The 15,710-nt window shown below is 46.9% G+C and overlaps 2 protein-coding genes across 6 annotated transcripts in view; both read left to right on the top strand.

Annotated features, from left to right (window-relative positions):
* The window catches only part of ALDH1A3 (aldehyde dehydrogenase 1 family member A3), a 35,463-nt gene extending 33,141 nt beyond the window's left edge, over positions 1-2,322 (top strand). The window contains exon 13 of the mRNA XM_059912619.1: positions 395-2,322. Within this exon, the coding sequence (XP_059768602.1) occupies positions 395-467 (73 nt within the window). The 3' untranslated portion in view covers positions 468-2,322. The remainder of the gene's footprint in view (positions 1-394) is intronic.
* Positions 2,323-5,487: 3,165 nt separating this feature from the next.
* LRRK1 (leucine rich repeat kinase 1) overlaps positions 5,488-15,710 on the top strand; it is a 117,680-nt gene continuing 107,457 nt past the window's right edge. For all 5 annotated transcript variants that reach the window (XM_059912620.1, XM_059912621.1, XM_059912623.1 and 2 more), the window contains exons 1-2: positions 5,488-5,834; positions 10,461-10,711. In XM_059912620.1, the coding sequence (XP_059768603.1) occupies positions 10,612-10,711 (100 nt within the window). In that variant the 5' untranslated portion in view covers positions 5,488-5,834; positions 10,461-10,611. The remainder of the gene's footprint in view (positions 5,835-10,460; positions 10,712-15,710) is intronic.

Genomic DNA, 15,710 nt, shown 5'->3' on the forward strand with positions numbered 1-15,710 from the left:
TGTCCCTGCCCATCATGGATGCTCTGGCCACATACCCAGTCAATAGCTTCGGGCCTCTGCCTCTTGTGTCTCTTCAAGCAGCTCCACCCAGGGATTTACCACTTTGTTTTAAATCCCCTTCATCCTTTGAAGGCAAACCCTTAGTCCTTCTGAATATTTCAGAAGCATCACACACACACAAAACTTGACATTTAACCTTCAGTTACATATCCAGGTACTTAAGCTTACTAATGGTCTTACAGTCCTTAGACTCTATTAAGTCCTCACATTCTGGCCTTTGCACAGACTCCAGACTGCCCAACAGAATACAAGCCCGTGAAGTATTAGAACTCGGTTCACACAGAATGACTAAGTGCCTGCCCATGTTATATCTCCCTCTTTTCTGTGATCACAGAGGTGAATATGCGCTGGCTGAATACACAGAAGTGAAAACTGTCACCATCAAACTCGACGACAAGGACCCCTGAAGGAAAGGCAGGCTCCTTCCTCAAACATCTGACAGCTGAATGTGGCAGATCTAACTTGCTGAAGAGAAACCTACATTCTGACCTTCCTGGGATACTTTCTTCTGGAGACTTTAAATCTACTGGATTTGAACGATTTTTATTTTCCTCTCACACTCCTGTTTTATTGACCAAAATGTTGTGTGTGAAATTGTAGTCCTGCCTGGGGATGGGACTAGTGGCCATTTCTGTTTTCCACTTTCCACCAGATCCCGGGGACAGTGAGGAGGCTCAGGGTGTTGTCAACAGGAAGTGGTATTTGAAGTATCGAGCAGTAGCTTAAAAATGCTTTGTTGACTCTGACTCCAGTAAGAATTTGGAAAAAAAAAATCCCTGCGTGTTCTGCAAACAGGGCTCTGTACCTGCGGGTTCCTCAGGGTTACCTGCCCACAGAACAAGCCCCTTCTACCATTCAGTGGGAAGGAATAGCACTAAGTTTTAAAAACATTTTAAATGTTTTTAAAACTTAGTGCTATTCCTTCCCACTGAATGGTAGAAGGGGCTTGTTAAAAACAAGGTTGGGAGTATCAGATGTGGGGAGCTTTGGGGAAGCAAGTACCATGGAAGGGTCCTGAAGGCCTTGGTTGTGAACGGTCTTCAAGGACTGTATCTTGACATTGACAATGGGACTCAGCTTAAAACCAATACTGCCTTTGGAATGTGACCAAATCAACAGCCCAAAGAGCTTATCTAATGCTATGTCATTGTCTACCTTAACCAAGGCACTTTCTTAGGCAGGAAATGTCGCTAGTGTCACCATCGCTGCTAAAGACCCAGTGCTCTGACACTACAACAGTATAGCAAATCCTCGGATCATTAAGTCCCACATTTTACAAATTAAAGCCATAATTTGCTTTTCCCAATTATGCATTTCTACCACTTGCCTATGTAGTTTTCCTTTTCTCCAGTTGGGGTATCAACACTTTAGTAAGACATACACAACTGAAAAGACTGCTGTTATAATACAGCCCTGGTTTTTCAAAGTCCTATTTTGATATTAATTAGTGATTGATTAACAAATAACATCTGGACTTCATGGAGGAACTGGGTCTGCTACTACAGTGGCCTGAGCACAGCAATAACAGGTTGTGAATTTTTCTTTTCCTCTTTGTGTATCCAAAGGATGTGCAATTCCAAGTTTTAACTTGGAAAACTGAAAGTGTTCCCATATAGCTTTAAAAAAACAAAACCAAACTGAAATTGTTTTATTCAGATACTTTTACTATTACTAACTAGTACTTTTCTAACGGTGCTTATGTTTGAGAATTAAGTTATGTTTGAGAATTAAAATGGGGCGGCAGTAATAAAATGGAGGTCAGTGTCAAAACCAGTGTATGTATAGAGAAAGTCTTATGTGAAGTGAGGTTATCATTCTTGTTGGAAATATGCACTATGCAATTCACCTTCTCTCAATCAGTTAACACATCCCTTAGACTATCAGTAACTTGTTAAATCAGGATTTGACTTCATACACTGAATTTTCAGGATTTTATCTAAAGTAACTATAAACACTAACCTTGATAGTAATACATTAGAGGGTTCTTATTCTTTCATTGTACAATAATGCCTTTAATATGAAATGCTACATTATTTATAATGGGTATAATGTATCTTTTTATAGTTGTAAGTAAACAGAGGTGATGTATTTAACCTTCTGTAATATACTGTATTTATCTATATAGTATTAGATTTCACTTCTGTTAAGGTTTACTCCTGTGGTATGGTTTAAAAAATCTACTGGCCTGGGAATTCTGACCCTAACTGCAGATTGTGTTCAACAATGCAACAACTATAAAATAAAATCAGATATTTGAGAAAATTATGTTTTTTCATTTAAAGATCAGACCCCTTTTAATTCTGAGGTTGACCTTTTTCTTAGAACTTTGGTACAAAATGGCTTGTAATAAAGTGGTATCAATCACTTAAGGACAAAATTACATTTGCTCAATCCATCAAGTCCCATGCTTAGCTTGAGTGTGAAACTCACTTCTATGGTTTTGGGGGTGGACCAGGCAGCAAGCTTGGCCTCAGAGGCTCTGCATCTTAGTTGGTGAAGTTGCAACTGTCATCTGAGCTGACTGAGTCCCTTTTTATCATAAAGTGATGAGGAGATGTGAGTGTGGGAAATGGTGGGGAAGATCGCACGGGGATTTAGGGAAAACACTGTATCCTGCAACTGTGTGCACAAGCATCCATTTTTGCCACTTTTCTCCACGAGGATCTCGGTGTCTGGGTTTAACTTACCTAAAGTTTCTAAGGCTTCAAACCAGTAAGCCTTAATCACCAAGTCATACGCTGACACTGAGGTTGGATCAAGAACATTCCTGTATTTGGTTAGCTCCACCAAGTTCAACCATGCCTCTCGTGTTGAGAGTCCATATCATTTTGGCCATGTAGAGGTAAAGCTCCACCCTTTCAGAGAAAATTTAAGGGAGGCTTGGATCAGATCCCTTTTAATATATGCACTTGTGTATGCTTTAATGCATTTAGAAACTTCCCATTTCCCAATCAAAATGTGAGCCGAAAATTCAAGGAAAACGGCATTACCTTCATTTGGTTTACCATGAAGTTTTACCATGAAGGTAACCATTCTGAGGACATATACTGGCTGTGGTGTGTGTACATGTGTGTGTGTACACACCTGCCCTTGTGTGCCTGTCAGGGTGGGGCACAGTAGGTTGGCACATTCTCTAAAAGTGGACCCTTTGGAATGCCCTAGCTTCTCCTGATGGTGGACCAAGCCCTTTTAATGTTCTTGCTCCTAGCATGTGGCTGACTTGAGCTTGAAGGTGGATAATGAGGGACATTTTTTAAGTATCCAAAGAGAAATGTCTGAGGAAACAGAATACCCAGCTGAAGGGAGGTGACTAGAAGAACTGAGGGGTCAGTCAATCACCTCACCTTCAAAAAGCAGAAAGGGTAGGTCAGGGAGGTAGCGTCCAACTGACCCCACCTTAGGAGGGGTCATTCCAACATGAGATGCTGGTCAGCGGGGGTCAAGAAGAAGCAGAAAGAAATCTTAACTGACCTGTAACAGTCACCTCATGCAAACCTCTAACACATGCCAATGGATAGAGTTAAATGCTGGGATACAACCAGCTCGAAACAGGCCACCCATGTGACGAGTGTCCTGGCTATTTTCTACAGTGGAGACATTTCCAAGCCAATTCCCAAGCTCATTTAAAAGGGAAATTGCCCTGAGAAAACCATAATTCAAAAAGAGTCATGTACCACAATATTCATTGCAGCACTATTTACAATAGCCAGGACATGGAAGCAACCTAAATGTCCATCGACAGATTAATGGATAAAGAAGATGTGGCACATATATACAATGGAATATTACTCAGCCATAAAAAGAAATGAAATGGAGGTATTTGTAGTGAGGTGGATGGAGTTAGAGTCTGTCATACAGAGTGAAGTAAGTCAGAAAGAGAAAAACAAACACCGTATGCTAACACATATATGGAATCTAAGGGGGGGAAAAATGGCTCTGAAGAACCTAGGGGCAGGACAGGAATAAAGACGTAGACGTAGAGAATGGACTTGAGGACACGGGGAGGGGGACGGGTAAGCTGGGACGAAATGAGAGAGTGGCATGGGCTTACATACACTACCAAATGTAAAATAGGTAGCTAGCGGGAAGCAGCCGCATAGCACAGGGAGATCAGCTCGGTGCTTTGTGACCACCTAGAGGGGTGGGATAGGGAGGGTGGGAGGGAGACGCAAGAGGGAGGAGATACGGGGATATATGTATATGTATAGCTGACTCACTGTTATAAAGCAGAAACTAACACAACATTGTAAAGCAATTATACTCCAATAAAGATGTTTAAATAAGTAAATAAATAAATTAATTAAATAAAAGGGAAATTGAATTGCCCCCATCCCCGTGGGCTACGTCAGCTCCCTGGTCTGCGCACTGGGCGTGCGCTTCCTCACGGTGTCGCTAGATGGCAGGGCCGCGCGCCTTGCATGGGGCGCCGCACCGCCATCGCCGGGCTCACCCAGAACCGTGGACGCCACGCCCTGCAAATTATTAGGGACTTTTCGGTAGCAATCATACTGCCTCCTTTTGCATATTGGAATTAGAACCGCAGTGGTGAGGGCAGGATTGAAAAACTGCACCCACCCTTTTGGAAGGGAGTCTGGTCTAGGAGAGCTGGAGGGGCAGCCTCTAGGGAGCGAAGCTAAGCTGCCCCGTGGCCCCCTCGGCAAACAGGGGCCCAAGGAGCTTGTCCAAGTGGTCACTGCCCGGATTGTCTGAAAGGTCATGGGTGGGGGTGGGGGTGGGGCTGCAGCTGCCCGGCTTTTGTTGGTGGCAATTTGTCTCTCTGCCTTGAGAATGTTCCAGTCATAACATTACATAGGAGGAGCCTGGGGTGCGGGTCCTGCCAGGGTGCAGAACCATCCGCTTTTTTCCAAGCAGGCTTCTCTTTCTCCGGTGGGCACGTGGAGCCGAATCCGATGCCTGCCTGCAAGCATGGACGTGCATCTTTATGATCTGCGTTTGGATAATGCCCTCAATGGTGGGAACATACTTATACTAGGTTGAAACATAATAAATTGCCTACACTCCCTCATGTTTATCTACCACACCACCCACCAAAAAATCCCCAATTTAAAATGATTCACCAGTGATATCTTTGTATATATCCATAATTAAAGTAGTAAATTCATGTGGTGGAAGGGGTTCCACCTTCCACCAAACTGGAATAGTTTGCAAACTATTAAAGCTTTAAAATTACGTATTTCTAGTCTGCTCTATAAAGAGTTGTACACAAATGAATATTCCCGTCTTTTTAATATTTACTGCCAGAATCTACGACCCACATATAGTAGTCAGAAGTTCATCAGCGAATCTTGCTGCTGAGCCGAACAGAGGGGCAGGGAAAGCTGGGTTGAGCCGAAAACCAACCAATCTCACCGCTGCTCCTGCCCCGCGTGGAGAGCAGGGTACCCAAACCTGGAGGAGACCTCGCGCTAGAAGGGCCCGCGGGCCCTGTGGTCACCCGGGCGGGAGCAGTGAGTGTGATCACCCGGGGTTTATGGTGAGGGAAACAGAGGCTGGCGGCCGCAGGGACTCCTCGTGCCCATTGTGGGGAGGCCTATCAGCGGCTGACCCTCGCCCTGCTCGCTCTTCGCGCCGCCCGGCGCCCGCCCTCCTCAGGATTGAGGAAGTGTGTCTGGCCCAGCCCGGCCCCGGCGCGCGGCCCGAGGCGCAGGGGCGGAGGGCAGAGGGGCGGCCCGGCCCCAATCCGCCGCTGTCCTCCCGGCCCGCGCGCAGCCCCGCGTCCCAGGCGCCCGCGGCCCTGCCCGCAGTCGCCGCAGGTAAGTGCTGACCCGGCCCGCACCCCGTCGTGGACCCGCCGCCTCCTGCTGCGACCCCGCGTGGAGCCCTGGGCCCTGCAGCCCAGGCCCGGGGCGCGGGGCGACCCCGGGCTCACGGCCCCGCCGCCTCCCGCTGCGCTCGCGGGGTGCCGGGTGTGGGGGCCCAGGCGGGGAACCCGAGGCCTCGCGGGACGGCACCGGGGCGGGGGGAGCAGACACCAAGCAACAAAAGGAAAATACACCAGGACGTCTACACATTTCCTCCGCCTTGGGAGAAAACCCCTTCCTTCAAGTTGGAGCGGGCCGTGTGAGCGCGCGTGTGTGCGGGAGTGTGAGTCTGAGTGTGTGGGTGTCGGAGAGGCACTGCCCGGGAGGCTCTCTGCCGGCACGGCCTGGCAATGCGAGACGGCCGAGCGCCTTCGCCCTCCGCTAAGTCCGGGGCACGCTACTCGCCCGAGGGTCCGGATAAAACCCGCCATCTCCTTGGCGGTCTCTGCGGCCGACCTTCCAAGGCGGGGGCGCAGATGAGTGCGGTCGGGGGTGGGGGAAGGCTGGGGGTCGGAGGGAGATGGTAACGGCGGAGTACAGGGATCTCTGCGGTCGGTCCACCCTGCTCCTTCACGTTCTGAGGCCTGAAGGTTCTGAAGTTTTTCTCCCACAAGCACATCACCCTGCAAGGATCAGAAAAGTAGAAAAACAGGAGCGTGCAGTTTTGTTTTTAGCGAGCCTCTCACCAAATGCACCGTTTTCAGAGTTTGCTACTCACTCCCATTGTATCCAAATTCCCCGGGCATTAAAGGGGCAACTAGAATATACACGGTTTTGAAAAATGTTTAACATTCAACTCCTTTTGTGGTCTGACTTAATTATCTTTGTTTATGTCCTGGAAGAATAAAAAATTAAGTTAAAAACATACAAACCTCACACCTAATGTGTCCCTACAGGAGGTTTGGGGGTCTGCCAAACCTCTCCCACCCCCAGGCTTCCACACCTCAGGTAGTGGCCCGTAGTAAACGCAGCTGCTCAGATAAAAAACATGGGAGTTGTCTTCCATCCCATTCCCTCGTCCCTTGAATTCAGTTGTTAGCAAGTCCTGTTGGGTCTACTTCTCACATGTGTCCAGGTCCATTCCCTTCTTTCTCACCACCCCACCTAGTGCAAGGTACTAGCATCTCTTTCCTGTACAATTGCAGTAATTCCCGCCCCCCACCCCCATTCTCTATTTGGCAACCAGAGTAATTTATTTTTTGAAAAAAGGTAAATTAGAGAGTGTCAGTCCTCTGCTTGGAACCCTTCAATATCTTCTTCTTGTGCTTGGCATGAAATCCAGAAGACCTCCTTCCCTGCACATCCCCCAATTGATCTGGCCTCTGCCATCTCAGACCACCTGGCCACTGCCTCCCCACCCAGCCAGCCTCGCCAAACCCAGCCTCACTCTCACATCCCTCTCCCTATGTCCTTCTTTCGGTTGCCACTGTCTGTGTTCCTACTTTATCTGTTTAATTACCCCTTTAATTTACCTGGAAGTCTCTACTGGCACTCCAGGTGTCAGAGACCCTTCCTATGTGCCTACCTTGCTCACTGCTTCATCTTTACTCCCAGAGTTGTCCAGGAGGCACCAAATGCATGCAGGTATAGAGACTGAGTGGTGAATGGACAGCCATAACTTGTTTGTGGCTTTAGACTCATGAAAGGCTTCTGTTCTCATCTGGGATTGAGAACTACACATTTCTCCGGTTTGTAGCTCTGTAATATTTTGATGTCCACAAATGCATTAAACACATTTTGTAGGTCAATTGTTGACCAATATTGGTCAAGGGATGCCAATAGTGCAAAGGGGTGTCTCAGACCATGGGCCAACCATCTTGACCAGGCTTTTCAAAAAAGAGCTGGATGATAAGAGCATTTCTAACACATTTCACTTGCAAGTGTCTTCCAGCTCTTTGGCAGTGGCAGCCCTTTCCAAGCCTCCTGAAAAGACAAGTGAGCAGGTTCAGGATGTTTCTTCCATGTCAGAAACTTTACTTACTTAACTGTGTCCTCCCCACCAGCTGTAAGTTTCATGAACTCATGAAGCTCACCCCCCATGGAAAGGTCCCAATAAAAACATTTGTAGAAGGAATATCAGGTTCCTTTTTTTCTTTTCCATCAATGGTGAGGTTTTGAAAATTATTAAAATAATTATTATTGCCGGACACTTCTTGAAACCCTCTTTAGGATATATATACTATAATGTAAAGAAAACATGTAACTTGCAACCATTATTTGTTGCATTGATCTGAACCCAAAAGAAGCAGGAAGAGGCAAAGATCCGTTAGAGGGCAAAGATTGAGCAAAACTTGAGTTACTTCATCTTAAAACTTCTACCTTAGAGTCTAAGCCAAAATACAAATTATAACTGAAAAACTGCTCCAGTGGCAAAATCCTCCATTGGTAAAATGATTTTCAAAAGGAAACTGAAAATGAAAAGGGGAACAAAATGGCTGGGTGAAGGTTGGCCTAAAATATTCTTAAGATTTTTTTTTTAACTTAAAAACATATATGGTAAGACACTTCTGTTTTCAGAAGGAACGTCTATTAGCATTTGGATTTTTCAGGTGTTGTTGGGTATAATTGGTAGCTGATATTGAGAGGCGTTTGAAAGCAGATAACAACTGTGCGCCTTGGTTTCTGAATGTTGCTGTGTGATTTGGAGCCTTTATTTTAAAACGGAGATTCTGTTTTGCTACTTCTCCCTGTCCCCTCTCAAGCTGATTTTCCTAATCAGGTTTTGCAATTTACAAAGCTTTGATTGTCTCCTAAATAGTGTCCAGATTGATCATTCCTTCCTTCCTTCTTGGACTTTTCAGGCTCCCAAACTTCAAATATGGATTTTCCCAAGTGTGATTTCTCTAAACATTTTGCTCTTTAGTTCAGAAAGGTGCAGGCTCACAAAGGGCAAGACCTCTGGTTCAGGGCTTTCCCAGCCCCATCTCCCCTTGCCTATAAGAGTACAGACCACCTGGGCCAGGGGCCTGATTTCCAGGCTCTAAGATGAGAAAGTTCCGGTGCTCTCACAGCCTTGTTCCTGAACCCTGTTCAGGGTACCTTCTAGAACCTGCTCACTGGGGAGACAGTGGGTCTGCCCTCCAGCATTGATTTTCTGAGCTTGTTTTTTGTTTTTGTTTTTTTTTGCTGTGTAGCATGTGGGGTCTTAGTTCCCCAACCAGGAATTGAACCCATGCCCCCTGCATTGGAAGTGGGGAGTCTTAACCACTGGACCACCAGGGAAGTCCCCTTCTGAGATTGTTAATCAGAGGGCAGGTGGGAGACCCTGCTGGCTTCCCAGTCCTCCCACTATTATTATTGCAAGTAAGAACCACCTCCAGTCCTATTGTAGAAAGTGACTGCAGAAACTTGACCTTGCTGAAAATCTCACAGCAACCGGGCAAAGTTGCCTGGGTGCATGTCTGTTTTTAATAGATGATGTTGTCTTAGGCATCATTTACATGACCTTAATTTTCTTTTTGGACTACCCTATCACCCTCTAATTCAGAGTTGTCTATCTCAGAGAACAGCTGCTAATTACACCATACTTTTTATGTCTGTACTATAGACACCACATGAATGCTGGGAGAGACACATGCATTTCATATGGTCATCCCTTCCCATCGTGCAGTTCACTCCGGGCCCTGCCAAGCTGAGCCTGGATCTCACCCTCAAGGTGCTTCTGGTCATTTAATCAGCATAGCAGCCTGTGTCCTCGTGTCAGGGACCCAAGGTCAGTGGGAGCCCAGCATGTGAGAGCAGTGCCTTGCCTCATCACAGTCTCCTTAGTCTTAGGAGATGTGTCTTAATCTAACTCAGAGTTTCTCTGGATAATTCTCGGCTGTGAGCGGCTGTGCTCTGTGCTGTAGGATGTTCAGCAATGTTCCTGGCTGCTACCTGCTAAATGCCTTTAAGCACCCCCACCCCCAGAGGTGACAACCAAAAATGCCTCCAGACATTGCCAAAGATCCCCTGGGGTGGTGGGGGCAGGTAGAATGTAGGGAGCTCCTTTCTGTTATCCCCCAGGGCTCAAACTGACTTGGCTTGATAACTGGTACCAGTGCCTTCCAGACCCTTCTCTTTGAGATTGCTGCGTGATTACCTCTTTGTCATTACGTGCCCACCTCTGGGCTTCCAGGAGAGTCTGTCCTGGGCAAAGGGAAGCCTTGTTTTGTGTACGTGTGTGTCTGCCCCACCCCAACTGGAGTGTGAACCCCGGAAGGAAGGAGCCTCATTTGGTTGTCTTGGTGTCACCATGCCAGTGACTATGAATATGTGTTGATGGAGCAGTGATTAAGCCCTTTACCAGTAGGTGTTCTACAGTTGTTTGGGGTATCTGAACTCTTCTCAGGCAGATTGGAGAAGCTGGGCAGATTGGAGCCCAGCTGTGAGGTGGGGTGGGGGACCTCTGTCTTTTCACTGCCGCCATCTGACCGGGTGTGACTGGATAGATGGAATGTGAAGAGAAGTGTTGCAAAAAGGGAGAGGAGGAACACCAATGCGTATTTACGTGACCTTATAAATAAGTATGTACTTGGGTGCAGGAAGTGACTTGACAGTTAAGAAAAGCTTTCTGACTTGATGTTTTTTCACCACTAGGATGAGACAGCTTTCCGCTCAGCCATGACGGTGTGTCTGTGACTTGGTCCACCCTGGACTGTAAGCCATGACTTAGTCCACCCCTCAGGGAGCCGCGGCTGCTGTGACCACTGCAGGAACTGACTGGCGAGAGCGGCCACCTCGAGGCTTGATGGTTGGAATGTCTCGGCGACCACCCAGCATGTACTGGTGTGTGGGGCCAGAAGGGTCAGCCGTGTGTCCAGGACGTGCCATGGAGACCCATAACAGCGGTAAGGGCAGGGCTGGCCAAGCCTGCTTTGCATGTTCTACATACGAACAATGGGTTCTCAACCAAAGGATATAAATTGCCAATTATTTGATGAATTGTATGGTTTTTCAATATAAAACATATCATGGGATTCTCACTGAAATTCTAAACATTGAAGGAGCCATGGGACAAAATTTATGTGGACTTAAGATTTATGTGGATCTTAAGAATCAGGGCATCATTTCATGTTGGTTAAAAAGATTTTTTTTAATGGGGATTTGGTTTTGTGTTCTCACTATACAAATAATATGTTTATTAAAGAAAAATTGAAAAAAGAAAAAAGAAGTAGAAAAGGTAATCACCCAGAGTCCCACTGCCCTAAACACAGTTAATATCTAGGTATGTTGCCTTCTAGTTAGCTTCTCTGGGCTGCAGGGACTTTGTTTTAACTTTATTTACTTATTATAGTGTATATACTTCAGTATCCTACTTTTTTCCCCTAACTTTGTGTCAGTCACCTAGCTTGTGTGATCCAGTGAAATATCATCTTATTTGGGAGCGCTGTGCAAAATGATTGACCTAATTCTTACTCTCCCACTGGATGTTTTGGGACATTTGTGTTGCCTCTAGTTGCTGACTCAGACCAAAATCATTCCATGTCCATCTTTTTATACATGGTTTTGAGATTATTTCCTTAAGATAGATTTACAGAAGCCGGACTATTAGGTTTGAACGTTTTTAAGCCTCTTTACACATATTGCTGGATTGTTCACCAGAGTTGCATCACTTTTATCCCCAGTAGGATATCATTGATGTTGTTAACAATAAATATTTGTTAAGCCCTTAGTACATATGGGGCAATGGGTTCAGTGTCTTAGGAAGTAACCTCATTTAATCCTCACGACCACCTATAAATGGTACTTTTATCCCCATTTTATAACTGAGGAACATGAGAATAAGAGAGATGTAGAAACTTGGTCAAGGTCAACAACTTGTAATGGGCAGAACTGCCCTTTGAACCCTGTCTTAACCCTGGACTCTCGTCCTCAAAGTATAGGTCATCCTGTGGGATTTGAGAGGACCTGTGGGTTTGCACCTCTGTGGAGTTAGCGATTCAGTGTTGTACCTGGCTCAGTAGACATTTTGTTCAGTTACTTAGTGTTTTTTCTCCATCGAAAATGCCCAAAGTCTAACTAAGGTGATGATTCTGGAAGATTTCTTTACACATAAGTCAGATTATGAAATGAGAAAAGAATTTGCTTCTTGACATTGTCCAGCACTAAATGTTGCCAGAGTGTTTGACTTGCGCCTTTTGAAAGGTTTTCTTTTTTTTTTTTTTTCAGATGTATGCCCTTTTTCAGTTGCTTGTTAGGAAGGCCGTGCCTTATTAGCATGAGATCAAGGTGACATGCGTGGAATGCTATTCCTGATTTTGGGTAGAACCTCTTTCCAGGGCACTCTCAGCTGCAGTGTCCCATCTGCCTCTCCTCAGCAATCCTGAGGAATGATGGTGGGGGCAAGGATGCTGGGTCCTTCTGGGACTCACTGGGTGGGTGGCTGTGTCACCTGAAAAAGCCCCGGAGGAGACTCTGCCCCGTCCTCGTCCTGGTCAAGAGCTGGTGGATCTAAGCGAGTGCTTCTCCACCCTGGCCCCCAGAAACACTGGGCAGTGCCTAAAACTGTCAGTGCACAGGCACCCCCAGCTCCACTGGAGTGGCATCCTGGGGGTATTTTTTAAAAGTTCTTGCCTCCCCACCACCACGATCCTACTGTGCAGCTGGGGTTGAGAATCAACTGGTCTAAATGATTTGGACAAGCAAATTAGAGCAGCATTTCTCAAATTGCAGTATATACTCCAGTCCCCTGGGGATCTTGGTGAAATGCAGATTCTCATCCTGTGAGTCTGGGGGCACCGAGAATCTGCGTTTCTTACAGGCTCCCAGGTCGTGCCAGTGTTCCACCAACAGAGAGGCAAGGCTGAGACCTCAAGGTGCCCAGGAATCCTCACTGACTCTTACAGTTCCTGGGGACCTGGGTCAAGGGACCCTGGACAGACCTGGAACCAGCCCTGCCTCCAGGCCTGAGGTAGGACAATAACCAGAGAAGGTTCATGTGCACGAGAGGCCAAAGTGTTGACACTCCTAGCCCTCATTTTTCTCCTTTGAGGTCTGGATCTGAACTTTACACTGCTCCTACAGCCAGTTGCCTCTCCCTGACAGCTGTGATCACCAGGTGGGAGGGAGCAGGCTCAGAAAGGTCTTTTCTGCCTCAGGGGCCTCTTTCCCCAGTGGAATCTCAGGACTCCACACCTCCCTGTTCTGGATGAGCCTCAGGACACACACAAGGCTTGAGGAGCCTATGGGAATCGTGCAGCCCCCACTGCTACTGTTCTACTGCTTAGGGCTGGAGGGTGCTGACAGGGGAGGTGATGTCCTGTGAACACTGATGCTCAGGGTTGTGTTTAAGCACAGAAGAAAACACATAAACCACAGAGTTGAAGAAGATGAGAGAAAAGTGACCTGAAATACATTGTAAAATTCTGTCCTATGGCTCAGCATTATGGAAATTATGAAGAAAGTACAAATTTATGCCCATTCTCCAAGAGTTGAAAGGTCCCATAGGTGGTAGCCAAAGAGCTGAGTGTGGAGGGCCTGCCCTGGGACCCGCAGGGATGAAACCCTACAACACTCCCCTCCTGCTGGCAATGGGCTGCTTACATGGCTTAGCAGCCCGACGTCAGGCCCCTCCTGGCCTCTTGCAGCTACTGTTCAGCTCACCTGAGAGCAGTGAATGAGGGCAGCAGAGGACCCACCCTGCTTTCCTGCCAGGTCCAGGGGAAGACAGTGACACCACGGGGACCTGCGTGGGTACTGGGAATGCTGAATCCATTACCTAGGGCTCTGGATTAAGGAGCCACTACTAACTACCTGTAACCTAGAGTGATGTGTACTTCTGTCACTGTCTTGTTTAGAACCCCACAGCCGGTTTATGACTGTTTCCTTTCACTGAGTGAGAAGGGGTGGGGAGACACTTCTGGGACTCACACAGTGTGATGAGGGCTCAAGAGCCTGTCTGTGGGGTTCATTAGGCCTGCATTCAATTCTTAGTTCTGGGTGACCTCAGCTGAGTGGCTCAACCTCTCTGAACCCTGATCCAGACAGACACAGGATCTTAGTGGGATGTGCCAATCAGCATTTATTTCTGGCCTCCTGGCCAGCAGGGGTCTGGGGGGTGCTCTGCTGCGTGCTGCAGTCTGCACTCTGCTCCATGTGACTCCTGAGACCAGCAGCCTGGCAGGGCGCCTTCTTCCCTGCCAGTTGCAGAGGTACAAGCGGGGAAAGCAAAAACATTCCATGTCTCTTAAGGCCTAGGCTCAGAGTGGCACGCTGTCACCTCCATGCCTCTGCCCTTGGCCAAAGAAAGTCACATGGAGGAGCCCAAGTGAAGAGCTCCCTGCACGAGGAGGCCACAGCCAGGCTGTGGATTCAGGCAGAGGGGGAGGATTGTTGTCCATCATTCATCTACCGTGATAGGAGTTGGTGGGCTTCAGTACTTTAAAATTGTATCTTATTTACATATTTCTATTTATTTATTTAAGCAGCCCACAGAGCTTTTCTCTCATGAAACTTTACCTGGAGCCCCAGCCCACGTGACAGCTATAACAGTGGAGTTGCTTTGATGGGCAGTCGTGGAGGGTTGGGGGTGGTGAATCCCACCGCTGATCTTCACCTTGATCCCAGAGCTCTGTGGGCCCAATTTTAAAACATCACATGTTGGATTTCATTTTCACAAAATAGAACTATATACACCAAGACCATAGCCTGGGAGCAGGTGACACTCAAAGAGTAGCACAGTCACTGGGGATTATAGCCACTGCTCTTTGCTTACCCATAGGGGTACAATGAGCATGCATTCTTTTGTGGTTGTTTTGCATTATTTTTGCAACCAGAAGAATAATATTGCAACTTATTTTAAAAATTGTTTTCTCTTTAAGTACAGAAGTTTTGTCATTAGGATCCAACCTGCGTACCTCCTCCCTCGTTGGGTGCTCATTTCCAAGATCAAATTTGCTTTAACTGGCCTCTTTCCCACGAATTTCTTTCTGGATTAAATGGGGCAATATTTGACTCCAGGAACCTGCAGCTGTGCCTCCCATGGGGCCCACCCTCTGAGTTCTGTCCCCATTGGATGAGCTGGATTTTTTTCTGCCCCACCTTCTCCCCAGAGGAGTCATGCCTCCCCTCCCCTTCCCCCCAATCCACCAGCCTCACCCCAGGGATGACCACTGCAGACCTAATTCCCAGCACTGCCTGAGGGAAACTGATTGTCAGAAAGAGGACCAGTGGATACCCAAGTTATTCTCAATGTAGGAGCAGCTCTCTCACCTTTTAAAAATCCTTGGAAGATACCATGCTTTGTAAATAATGTTATCATTATACTTCCAAGTAGAGTTAGGAAAAGATCCAAACTTTAATAAAATTAGTAAAATTCTAACTTTTTACTTTTGGGCTTTTGGTAGTGGTCTTGTGTGTGTGTGTGTGTGTGTGTGTACTGGGTGTGTTTGTTGGTGCCTCTACCTGTTTTGACTTACACAGTTCACCTTGTGCTTGTTGAGAATGGTTAACCCTTTCAGCGCCCATGAATATGTGAGTGCTTCTCCAACTGCCTGTGGTGCCATATGGGCTATGTGTGCCTGTTCTATGTTTGTGCAGCACAATTGTGCCCCAGAAAGGTGTGTTACAACCTTATTAGTACTGTCAGCATTCAGCTGGCCTTCAGTGCAGGAGGAACGTTTAGAGAGCATGGATGGGTTCAGAGTGTGTGAGCTGAGAGAACGAGGGTCAGTGAGATACTGGGCCAGGACTGCGGACCCAGCCAGTTTGACAAACATGTCATTAGACATTCTTCCACGTCCGTCTCACACCAGTCAGAGTGGAAAAACCTGTCCTATCAGCTGAGGTAAGGCTCCTGGGGAGCAGAGAAGTAAGGAAACTTCTAGATAATTCAGGCTGAGAATGCTT

The sequence above is a fragment of the Balaenoptera ricei genome, chromosome 2, assembly GCF_028023285.1.
Source record: "Balaenoptera ricei isolate mBalRic1 chromosome 2, mBalRic1.hap2, whole genome shotgun sequence".
NCBI classification, from domain to species: domain Eukaryota; kingdom Metazoa; phylum Chordata; class Mammalia; order Artiodactyla; family Balaenopteridae; genus Balaenoptera; species Balaenoptera ricei.